The following is a 12,254-nucleotide window of genomic DNA, read 5'->3' on the forward strand; positions in this document are numbered from 1 at the left end:
GCTCTTTTTCTATAACTATGTGGGTTATACACCTTTTTTCATTTTCAAGGTGCAACAGCCGTCTCCATGAAGTGTTGTGGTGCCCAAGAGTTCAGGTACCTGCCTGAAAACCCTAAAGCTGAAACATGAAACCAAAGTGCAGGATTTTTGATAAATGCCAAGGGCAGCAGATGACCAGAGCTGCTCCAGTGCAGGTGGAACTGGAGCCCAGTTTAATGCTCGTGCTCTAAGCTCACCCCCTCCTCATTCCGGGGTTTTAAATTCCTTTCCTTGCCATTTATCTCTTCCTTCTTCCTGCCTTTCTTTGAGCCTTTTTGGGCTGTCCTGGAGGAGTTTCCTTGCTGCCAAACAGGGGGGCACAAATCTCTCTCTGCTCCTCTTGTGCCCCTCATGGTGACACTGCCTGAGCTGGACCACGACCTCCCTCTGCAATTCTGGCCTTGTTCCAGGGAAGCTCCCTGCAGCTGAGCATCCAATCTCCTCCAGGCTCTGATCCTTCATTATTTTTAATTTTGGCAATTAATGTATTTGTTGTTCTTATTTGGCAACAAGTGTCTCTCCAAGGAGAGCACAGTGAGCACTAATTAACCAGGAGGGTGCCAGGGGGGCAGAGCAGAGCCCTGGGCTGTGTCATGTCCGTGTCCTGCCCCTGCTCTCCTCAGCCAGGAGGAATTCCCTCATGGAAAGGGTGCTTGGAACTGCCCAGGGAGCGCCCATCCCTGGAGGTGTCCCGGGAAGGGCTGGAGGTGGAAGGTGGAAGGAGGAGGGAGCATCACCAGGCAGGGAGAGGCTGTCAGTTCCTGGGCAGTGACAGGGGACAGCAGGATTTGTCACTGGAGAGCCTGGGCTGGGCCCACGGGGAGCAGGGGGCTCCTGAGGAAAGGAGATTCCTGATTGAAAGGCAGAAAAGCATCAGACACAAAGTGGGACAAATTGGTTCTGTCCAGGATGAGAAAGGGGAAAGGGCAGAGCCAGTTCAGTGGCAAAGCAGCGATTCCAGGAAGATTTCCCAGTCCCTGGGCTGACTCCTCTGTTTTGTAGGAGATCACAGAGACCACGGCTGCTGCTGCCTGTGAGGATCCTGGACACTGCAAGAATTTTACCCAGAGTGATTTTCCTCCTCAGATCATCTCATCCTGTCCTTCCTCTTTTTCTGTCCCTCTGCAAGAGCCCACAGCTTCTCCCAAGCCACTCTCTGCTGTCACTAAGGCATCTCCAGTGATGCATGAACTGTCCCTAACCTTGACTTTTGTCCCAGGAAATCCAGTGCCATCACCTGCAGCTCCCTGCTTTCTCTCTCCAGCCCAGTTTTGTCTGCTGGGGGAAGTGCACATGGGTAGATAAGCACATGCTGGCAGCACATTAATTTCTTTACAGCAGTTAGAGAGCTGCAGAAGCAACTTCTTGGGGGTGTTTTTTCCAGGAGCAGGCACTGGGAGTGAGGAGAAGAACCCTCTGTGCAGCAATCAGTGTCTCCAACACTCTCCAGAGGGGAAGCAATCAGCACCAGCCACAACCTTTACTCCTTAAACTTCCCCAGAGGGAACATTTCAAAGCATCAAAAGGATTTAAACCTGTCCAGCTGCTGCTGAGCCATAATTAACAGTTGCACAGTCAGCTCCCACTGCGGCTGACAAAGCCTCAGCAGCAAATCCTCTCTTTATCACACTGCTGGAGTATTTATAGAGCCACAGCCAGGCAGGGGGCAGAGGAAGGAGGAGAACAGGTGAGCTGCTTACCAGGGGGGATAACATTTGCTTTCAGCTGCCTGGCCCTTCCTCAGCCCCTGGGGAAGCTCCAGGAGGGATCCTGGGGTGCAGCCTTTGGCTCTGGGATGGCTCCTGGGGCCAGTCCCCAACTGGAACATTGGCAACCAGGGGAACTCGGGCTGGTGTCCTCACCAGGAGCCCTTCCACCCCCAGGAACTGCCCCTTCCTGCTCTCATCTGCCTCCTCCAGGAGACCCAAGTGATGGAGGCCACAGCTCTGCTCATAAACTGACCTTGGACCGTGTCATTTGTCCCTCCCCTGTAGCATTTACAGCCCTGGGCCTCTTCACAGAAAGTGATATAAAAATAGCAATTCTCCTCGAGTGCCTTGGCAGAGGGTGGGGACAGGAGGAGCGCTGGGGTTGTTTGACCCGTGGGCTGGAAGGGGATGCTGGAGCTGGTGGGATGGGACAGCTGGGAAAGCAGGAAGGGCAAGGGTTGTCAGCAGGATCCCAGGTGCTGCAGAGGACAGGGAAGGAGATTATCACCCCTGAAATCTGCTGGGTACCTGTGTGGCATTGTCCCAGTTGCCCCCACGATGATCCGTGTCCCACGGCAGGGTTGCAGGATCTCTGCTCTGGATTGCACCAGGCTGTGCCAGGGAATTACCAGCACTGGATTTATTTCCTGCTGTGCCTTTATGACCCCACTGAGACCGTAAATGCCTCTAAAGTCTAACTAAAACAGTTTGAGTTTCTCCATAAACAGTCTTGTAAAGCAATGCTGTTCAAAAGGGGAACGGGGGTCAGGAGGTTTTTACTACCTGGCTGTTGAGCCCCTGAAGTGCCCCACTCCTCTTTGTTCTGTAACTCCCTGGGGAGTTTCCTCATGCTGGGATGGCCTGAGAGGGTCCTTGGAAAGAGCTCCTGGGAGCTGCATCCCACCTGCACCCGGAGCACAGATATCCATCCCTCCCTGCCAGGAGATCTTTGTTCAGCCCCCCCGGCACAGCCTTGCCCCAAGGACTGCACACCGTTTAAAATAATTTTTAAACCCATTTGAAATCATCTTTTAAGCACAAAAAGGCATTTTCCTCAGCACAGCCACGGGATTTCTTTTCCACACACTTTATTTACAGCAGTCTCCCGTCCCTGGGCTTCCAAGCCACAGCTCCCTCCAGCAGGATTTCTTTTGGGAATGGGATGATGCTCACGGCCCCTACCACGGCAGGGGTGGAATGGGGTGAGTTTTGGGGTCCCTCTCATGGCAGGGGTGGAATGGGGTGAGTTTTGGGGTCCCTCTCATGGCAGGGGTGGAATGGGGTGAGTTTTGGGGTCCCTCTCATGGCAGGGGTGGAATGGGGTGAGTTTTGGGGTCCCTCTCATGGCAGGGGTGGAATGGGGTGAATTTTGGGGTCCCTCTCATGGCAGGGGTGGAATGGGGTGAGTTTTGGGGTCCCTCTCATGGCAGGGGTGGAATGGGGTGAGTTTTGGGGTCCCTCTCATGGCAGGGGTGGAATGGGGTGAGTTTTGGGGTCCCTCTCATGGCAGGGGTGGAATGGGGTGAGTTTTGGGGTCCCTTCCCGAATTCCCGGCCCCGCACGTGGCTCACCCGCGCCCCCCAGCGCCCGCGGGGGGCAGGCGCAGCTCCCCCATCCTCCCGTGCTCAGCCCTGCACAAACCCCTTCCAGATCCTTCTGCCCCATCCCGAGCATCCTCCCGTGCTCAGCCCTCCCCAAACCCCTCTCTGACCCTTCTGCCCCATCCCAGCCCCTCCTGCTCTCTCTGGTGGCCCAAACACCGAACCTGCTCCCCGTTGGAAGCCTTTCCTCGCACCAAGGCTACAAAGACACCTGCAAGTTCACATCTCCGGGGTCGGGGAGAGCAGCCTGTGCGTCCCTGCTCTCCCCGCGGTGGCAGCGCTCAGCAAACTGCACGGCATCGTGGATGCTGTGGAAGGGCAGCTGGCCCCCAGTGCCTGCCTGGCCGGCCCAGCCTCCCTCCTGGAGCCGCCGGCGGATGGAGGGGTTGCAGTTGGCCAGGAGCACCTGGACACCGACCCCCAGGTAGTCGTGGTGCGTCTCCTTCAGCACAGAGAGCCCCGCGGTGTCTATGAACTGCATGGCCCCGCAGTCCAGGATTAGGGTGTGCATATCCCTGCAGGGGGAACGGGCTGGAGGCTTCTCAGCCCTTCTCCTGGCCTGCTTCAGGCAGCCAAACCCATCCCCAGAGCCCCTGCTGCTGCCTGTGTCTGTGGTGGCCCCCGGCCCGCGGTGGCTGGTGGCCAGCAGCACGGGATTGACCCCGGTTTTCTGGTACAGCGCAGCCCTGAAATAATCCTTGTTGGCGTAGTAGAGGGAGCACTCGAAGCGGAAGATTTTGACGTTGGCGATGCTGCTGAGCTGTTTGTAGGTGGCCTGGTCCTCGTAGATCTCCCTGTTGCTGACCTTGCCCAGGAGCGTGGCCCGGGGTCTCTGCGTGCGGAAGATGATGCAGAGCAGGGAGAAGCAAACGCCCACGAGGAGCCCGATCTCCGTGGTGACCAGCATGGAGCACAGCATGGTTGCCCACCACACCACCGTGTCCAGCTTGCTGAGCTGCCACATCCTGGGGGTGTCCCGGAACTTGCTGAGGCCGCCCCGCAGGTTGACGATGGTGACCACCCCCAGGATGGAGGTCTGGAGCGAGTAGAAGAGCGGGGAGATCCACAGCAGCACCAGCAGCAGCACCAGGGAGGTGACCAGCCCCGACACCTGGGTCTGGCTCCCCGTGGACTCCTTCAGCAGCGTCTTGGTCAGGGCAGCAGAGCTGGCAAAGCAGTAGAAGAAGGAAGGGATGAGGTTGCACATGCCGATGGCGATCATCTCCTGGTTGGCGCTGACGGCGTAGCCGTGCTTTTTGCCAAAGATTTCTGCCAGGGACACGGTCATGGCGAAGCCAATGACAGCGATGGGCAGAGCGTCCAGCGCCAGGCTGGGAAACAGGCTGCTGTCCGGGACAGTGGGCTTCCTGAAGCCCGTGGGGATGTCCCCACACACAGCGGCCTGGTAGCGCTGCTCAAAGTCAAAGTAGTGGGAGACGACCGTGGCTACGATGACCACCAGCAGCTCGATGGGGAACGGGGCCTTCATCCTCTCCTTGTAGCGCTCATTGAGCTCCTTGACGGGCACCATGATGGCCAAAGCCACCAGGCTGGTGAGCAGGTCACAGATGTTGGTGGTGTGGATGTGCCTGAAAAGGTCCACCCAGGTGAGGATGAAGGAGCCCACCCCCTCGTGACGAGGGATTTTCAGGCCCAGCAGATATTTCATCTGGGAGGTGATGATGGTGAGGCTGGAGCCGGTCACGAAGCCCCCCAGCAGAGGCTCTGACAGGTAGACAGCCACGAAGCCCATCTGTAAAAGCCCCAGCAGGACCTGAAAAGAGAACCAGCCACAGCTTTAGCATGGGCTGCAAGGGGTGGCTGGTGCTTGATGTCACTTTGCTGCCGCTTTAGCAGCCCTGGCTACTGGGGTAGTCCTGTCTGTGGATGTGCTGAGCATTCCACGTGAGGAATTTGTCTCCAGGAGTTAATCTGGGGTATGGAAAACTAGAGAGAGCCATCTTTAACGCTTCTCTGTGACTGGGGATGCCACCCAGAAAAGGTCCCGGCTGCTGCCTCCTCACCAGCAGCCCCAGCAGAGCAGCTCTGGGCATCACTCAGTAGTGATGCTCTGAATTTGGAATTTTGGATTTGGAATCCGCTGTCCCAGTGGAAAAGCCTGGAACTGCTCAGTGACAGCTCGGCCTAGGCAGTGGGGACAGTGCCAGGGTCCTTGAGGGTGGTCCTTGCTCTAAGCTGCAGGACTGAGGTGGTGGGAAGGTGGTTCACAGATCCTTCTCTTCTCTTGCCGTGTCTGATCCTGAGGATGTGTCAGACACTTCCAGGGCCTGGCTCTCCCGTGGAGGAAAACACCCCCCATTCAGCTGTGTCTGCACTTTTAAAATCACTGCATTCACAGAGATTCAAAGGTGTCAGGGTCTCGAAATGTTTCTCGGGACTCCTAAGTCTGAACCAACACTCAGAGATCTCGAGCTCAGAGAAACTCCTAGGAGGAAACAGCACAAGAGCGAACGCTTGTACCTGGTAAAGACCGACCAGAAAGCTCAAGGAGAGGGCCACGGTGATGGCGTAGCAGCTCCTGTCACAGGCCTCTGTCCCGTTCCTGGGGGAGCTGGAGTTGTCCCCGAGGGCAGCACCGCTGTCCCCGTACCCCGCCAGCTGCAGGTGGCGCGTCACCGACTGCCCCACCATGAGGCACAGCACCCCGAAGGAGCCCACGCTGGCGTGGCGCGACGTGGCCGTGGCCGCGTAGATGATGTTGCAGAAGAAGTTGGTGTAGATGCCGTAGATGGGGTCCTGGTTGGCCAGCAGGGAGTAGGAGATGGACTGAGGGATGGCCACAATCCCCACCAGGAGCCCCGAAACGACATCCCCCAGCAGCTGGGTGCGGGGGCTGTAGCGGGGCAGCCACTCCAGCACGGGCAGCAGCCGGCGCAGGGATCGGGGGCTGCAGCTGCAGGCAGCTCTGGCTCGCTCCAGGATCAGCTCCCTGCTGCTGCAGCCTCGGGGCTCGTGCTCCTCCAGGGTGATAAAAGTGGCAGGAGCCTCCTGAGCTTTGCTGGACGTGTCCTCCATGGCCCCAGCGCAGCTAAGGCAGGAGAGCAGGCAGAAATGAGCACATCAGCAGGAATCTCAGAAAAGAAAAGCCTCGTGAAACCAGGCCTTGCTCTGCTGAATTAACAGCTGGCCTGTAGGTTCCCATCAGAAAGAATCAGAGGAAGGAGAATCAGTTTGCATAACGATCTATTCTTGTAAAGAAAAATAGGTTGCACCTGTAACAACAACAAAATCTGTCCCATGAGAATCCATGAAGAAAATATGTAAACTAAGGAAAAATAGAGATATTTGATAGATATACACCCTGGCCACTTACTGACCAATAAAATGAGTGCCAGTGCACAGTCAGGCAATTTAACACATTTTATCCCTATAAAAATTGAACTAATTTTATCCCTATAAAAATACGAGCTGTGCAATAAAGATGGGCTTTTCTGCCTGAAGAAATCAGAGTCCTGTCTGTTTGGGAAATAACCTCAGCCAAATCAAACAAAAGCATTTTCCCAGGGTTGATTTGTCTGTTGTCATTTATGGACTTGATTAACCCCAACCCCCAAATCAGGGGTCACAGAGCCCCCCGTGCTCCCTCCCCATCCCTCTTCACTGAACTTCACTGAATTTCACTGAAATTTCACTGAAACTAAAACTCCTCCAAGAACTCTGACTGCTGTTGAGACACTGCAACTTAGGCAAAAAACTTATTTTGGAAATGTTAAGATATTCCAAGGGATACTTTAGGAACCAAGACGTGGGTAAGGTAATCAATTAATTAATATTATAATTAATAGTATAATAATTATAATTATAGATAATATATAGCATGGATAATTATCTAGAATATATAATACTATTATTTCTTATTATTTAGTATTATTAGTTAGTTATTAATAAGGAAAATAATTATTTGTGTGATTAATTTGCAAATTAATTTTCCCTTCAACACTACATAATTTTAAATTTCACCAGTGGCTTGCATCAAACAAGGGCTCCCATCTGCAGAATGAAACCACCCTGCTTTTTCAGGCTGGTTAAGAAACAGAGACACCTTCCAAGCTTTTCAGTCAAAATGCAGCTGCAACAAAAACACCTTTTTGTGAGAACTGAAGGACAGACAGAGAGAAAAACCACTCCTGAGGGGAGACCCGGGCTGTGGTTTGGGAATGAACTGGGCTGAGGAGAAATCCCATTCCCCTGCCCTGCACACATCACCAAGTCTGACTCTTGTGGTGCCCAGGAGTTCAGGTACCTGCCTGAAAACCCTAAAACTGAAACATGAAACCAAAGTGCGGGATTTGGAATAAATGCCAAGGGCAGCAGATGAGCAGAGCTGCTCCAGGAACTGGAGTTAATGCCCATTCTTACCTCTGGCTGCAAGTTGGGTGTTCCCTCCCCACCTGGGGCTTCTCCCCTGGGGACAGAGCTGTCTGCACCTCGCAGCCACCCCTGGGCACAGGGAAACCTGGCCCAGGAGCCTCTTCCCTTGGGATCTGAGCTCCTGAACCAAGCCATGGCTCTTTTATCAGCTGCTGGAGATGGTGCAGCCACCAAACAGAGCTGTGTTTGGGAAACAAACACCATGCTGAGAGGGTATTTTGGCTGACAACTCCTTCTGGACACGAAGAATGATTGAAGGGGCTCAGAGAAGTGGTCCTGCCAGATAAGAGGATTGCTTGGATCTGGAGAAGTGTTTGCTAAACAAGGGGAACGATGGAAAAACACCTCTCTGCTCTGCCCCTCCCTGAACTGAGCGAGCTCAGGTCCTGCTGGGCTTCTCAGGTTTTCTTCTATTCTGGACAAGCTTTTGTGCCAAAAATCAAGAAGCAAAGCTCGTTCCAGAATGAGTTTCCTTTCCTGGCAGTTTTTCCCCCACAGAGGCTCTGTAAAGCAGAGAGCAAAGCTGTGGTGCCACAGGTTATTTCAGGGAGACAGCAGAACTTTGGATGTGCCAAATCTACACAATTCACATTTTGCAGAGCCTTTTAGAGACCAGCACACGTAACAAGGGGCTTTGCTGTGCAGAAACACAACTGGGAGAAGAGCAGGGTCGTATTATTTGGTAAAGGTGAGCAATTGCACCAGCAGCCAGGAAAAAAAGGACTGTTCATCACCCTGAATGGAAAGTGCAGCCTCATAAATACCAGCTGGAACTGCTCTGCCCTTGTCAGCTGTGCCAACAACCTCCACCAGACCTCTCAGCACACACTCCCACTCCTCTTGCTCTGCCTCCTTCTTTTCCATCTCTTTTCCACTGAGCTAATCCAGATTTTTTTGGTTGTTCCATGCCCCATGGATAAATGCCTGCCAGACAAGGCCTTTCCTTGGAGAGGGGGCTGAGAGCACAGTGGGCACTGGGAGAGCTGGAGTGGGGATGGAGAGGTGGAATTTCCACAGGGTTTGGATGTAGATGCTGGGGAGACACCCTGAGGAAAGACAAGGGGAAAAGCAGCATCCTGAGCTACACTTATCTCATCAGGGGAAGTCTGCATCTCAGTAATTAGGAGTAAATAAATAAGAAACACCCGTGTTCTCTGGCAGCAGGAGAAAATGAGAGCACATGCTAAGGAGGCAGCTGCTCCATGTTTTTATCTATTTATATCAATTCTCTTTCCCCTGCCATTCCTCCAGAGCTCGTGTATTTCCAGGTGCACGGTTGAGAGTTTCCCTCTCCCTTCCCCTGCTCTCAGTATCTCACTCCATCTTTCCTTGGCCTCCTCATTCCTCCTGTGCTGGGATGATCCTTTCACACACTTTGTACAGCTCCTAGTTACAGCTCATTTTGTGCCTTGGCCTGGATGATGTGGTCTCTACTCACTCATTTTCTTTTTCCATTTTCTTCCCTCGCAAATTACCCAAATTTCCATTTTCTCTACGAATCCTTCATCTTGAAATTCACTGAAGAAGTGATGAGTCAGCCATTGAAGAGCTGGCCAGGCTGGACTTTTGATTGTTCCCTGGGATGAGACACAGTTGAGCACAATCCATCTTTGGGTTTGATCTAATTTAGGAAGATCCAGCTCTGGATCTCTGCCCTGTCCAGCACAAAAATGGGGCAAACACTTTTTCTTGCATGGCAGGATTTAGGTTACCTCAGCCTCCAGCCTGCTGCCACTGCCTGCTGCTGCTTTTCCTTCCAAATTCCATCTTCATTTATATATTCTGGAGCTCTTTTATTTGTTAAGATTTCATTTATGCCCTGATAGGGCTTGGGAAGAGCCCTGAAGCTCTTCCCCCTCTCTGAGGCTTCTGCCTCCAATCCTTCCCTGCCATCCTCCCCCAGAACTTTTTCCTCCCCTTCCTTGTGTTCAAACTCACAGTTGTTTTTGTATACTCAGATAATAAATATCTATTTCAATATATTCCATACTTTAAAATATTCCAGACTTCTTGCAGTTCCCAAGCTCCTTGTCCCCGCTGGTTTCCCAGTGAGTTTGGTTCTCTGTGCTGGAAATTCTGTGGGCACTGAGGAGAGGCCACTCCACGTCCTCCATCCCAGCAGAGGGGCTGTAAAACACCCCTGGTAACATCTCTGCAATTCCTTTTTCTGGATGAGATGAGGCAAGGGCAGAAAACACAAAAGTTTCACATTCTCTGTGGGAAATGCATCACAAAAAAGAAACCCACCAGGGACCTTCAGGTGACCTTGAGCCACCCGAGGCTGTGCTGCCTTCCCCATGCAAGGTCAGCACAGCTGGAACAGTTTGTTTCCAAAAGCATCTTCCAGGCTTGCTCTTTATTGCCACTATAAACTCGTTCCATGTTCAGCTCCATCCTGGGCAAGGCTGGGCTGCACAGACCATTTTGGACAATGCAGGTGGAGACAGGACCCTGCCTGTGCTTTCCAGAGCATGAAATCCAAGGATTTTATTCCTGGCATGGAGTGTGAGCAATTGAACATCCATCCATCCCATCCATCCATCCCATCCATCCATCCATCCATCCATCCATCCCATCCATCCATCCATCCATCCATCCATCCCATCCATCCATCTCATCCATCCATCTCATCCATCCATCCATCCATCCATCCATCCATCCATCCATCCATCCATCCATCCATCCCATCCATCCATCTCATCCATCCATCCATCCATCCATCCATCCATCCATCCATCCCATCCATCTCATCCATCCATCCATCCATCCATCCATCCATCCATCCCATCCATCTCATCCATCCATCCATCCATCCATCCATCCATCCATCCATCCATCCATCCATCTGCAGCCCAGAGAGAAACACAGCAGAGCAGACAAGCTCCAGGTACAAGGAAATGTGGGAGCAGCAGCTGCTGTTTTCCAGCTCCAAGATAGCAAAAACCATGGAATTTCCTGTGTCTGTGATTGTTATCCAGGCATTTTGCAACAGGTAAATGCAGCAAGTTGAACTCTGTGCTGCTGTGTCAATGCATCCCTTTTGTTTTAGTGTTGGCACTTCCCAGTTTTCCTCGGGTTTAACTGCTCTGCACAAAGGGGTCCTGGTTTGCTTTAGGGTTTGTAAATACATTTGTGATTATTTGGCTTCTGGAAGCCTCTCAGGGCCAGCCTGACTTAGGATGTGGCTGTACCCACTGCTCCCCAGCACTTCGATCACAATTTTTATTAAAAAAATAAAATAAAAATAGGAAGTGAGCCAGGTAAAGGTGCCAGGTTAAGAGAGATGCTTTTCCTCACCTTCAGCTGGGGGGTTGGACAGAATGGCTGCCAGGTCAGCTTCACTTGAAATGTATTTACTGCAAAACAGCATCTTTTTTAAGGGGAAAACAAGGAAAATGAGACAAGCCCAGAACTGGTGCCACTGCTGAGATGGCAAAATTCAACAGAAGCACCCAAGGGAAAAAAAAGCTGAACAGAACCTCTCCAGTTGTTTCTTGGAAAGGGATTATTTGCATTTCTGCAAGAGATAACACATCCCAGGAAACAGAGCAGTTTTTGCAGCCCCCTGTTCGCTGGCAGGGGCTCCAGCAGGGCACAGATAACACAAATACTGAGAGGCCAAAAATGTCACTGCCCCTGGGACTGTATGTGGGGGCTGAGAGGGAGCAGGGGAACTACAAATAAACAGCAATAAAGAACATTTTCACTCCTGGAAGATGGGGGGGAAAAAGAAGAGCCAAGCACATCAGCTCCAGAGGTTTTGGGGAGCATTTTGTCTTTATACAAGGATGAAATAAATTCCTTACCAGCTTTTGCTGCCCCTTGTTGCTGTCCCCAGGTTTTTCCCTGCTTGACACATTCCCAGTACTTGTGAGCCTTCTCCAGATTATCCAGCTAATTACTGGAAGGGCTGTAATGACTCTGCAAACAGGTTAAATTGATTCCAGATGAATACAGTGGAGTCAGAGCATGGAGAACACATTTCTATTTCATACTGAATTGCACCCAGCCCAGGTTGTCATTGTTTGGGGGGTGAGGCCCTGGCACAGGGGGCTCAGAAAAGCTGTCCCATCCCTGCAAGTGTCCAAATCCAGCTTGGACAGGGCTTGGAGCTGACCTGGGATAGTGGAAGGTGTTTGGAATGAGATGATCTTCCAACCCAGTGCAGAACTTCCTCCTAACACCCAATCCAATCTCCTGCCACGTGACAATATTGGCTCTTCCATCAGATTTTAAACAGAAGGAGAAGCTTTTTCCCACCACTCAAACACTGGGATGCTGTCACAGGGTGTGGTGGGAGTCAACAGGCTTGGGAACAGGGGTGGTGAAGCTTCTTCCTGAGGAAGTGCTGCAAAAGCTGTAACAGAGTGCTCAGAAGTTTGTGTGGAGGGTTCTGAAGGGGCTGGAGCCCTGGGACACCTGTCCCAAGCAGCCCCCAGAGGCAGGAGATGGGGCTGGGGGCTCCCACCAGCTACAGCAGTGTGGATGGCAAGGCTCAGTTAACCCCAGGTAA

General features: G+C 52.4%; 1 protein-coding gene across 1 annotated transcript; it reads right to left on the bottom strand.

Annotated features, from left to right (window-relative positions):
- Positions 1–2,864: 2,864 nt before the first annotated feature.
- LOC102104579 (sulfate transporter-like) lies at positions 2,865–7,839 on the bottom strand. Its single transcript, XM_005523791.2, has 3 exons — positions 7,730–7,839; positions 5,831–6,398; positions 2,865–5,123 (listed from the first exon to the last, which is right to left on the bottom strand). The coding sequence occupies exons 2-3, from the start codon at positions 6,383–6,385 to the stop codon at positions 3,549–3,551; spliced, it is 2,130 nt and encodes a 709-aa protein (XP_005523848.2). The 5' UTR covers positions 6,386–6,398; positions 7,730–7,839; the 3' UTR covers positions 2,865–3,548.
- Positions 7,840–12,254: the final 4,415 nt, after the last annotated feature.

Source organism: Pseudopodoces humilis, chromosome 17, assembly GCF_049639895.1.
Source record: "Pseudopodoces humilis isolate 2021_Gansu_Grassland_sample_001 chromosome 17, ASM4963989v1, whole genome shotgun sequence".
Lineage (NCBI taxonomy): Eukaryota > Metazoa > Chordata > Aves > Passeriformes > Paridae > Pseudopodoces > Pseudopodoces humilis.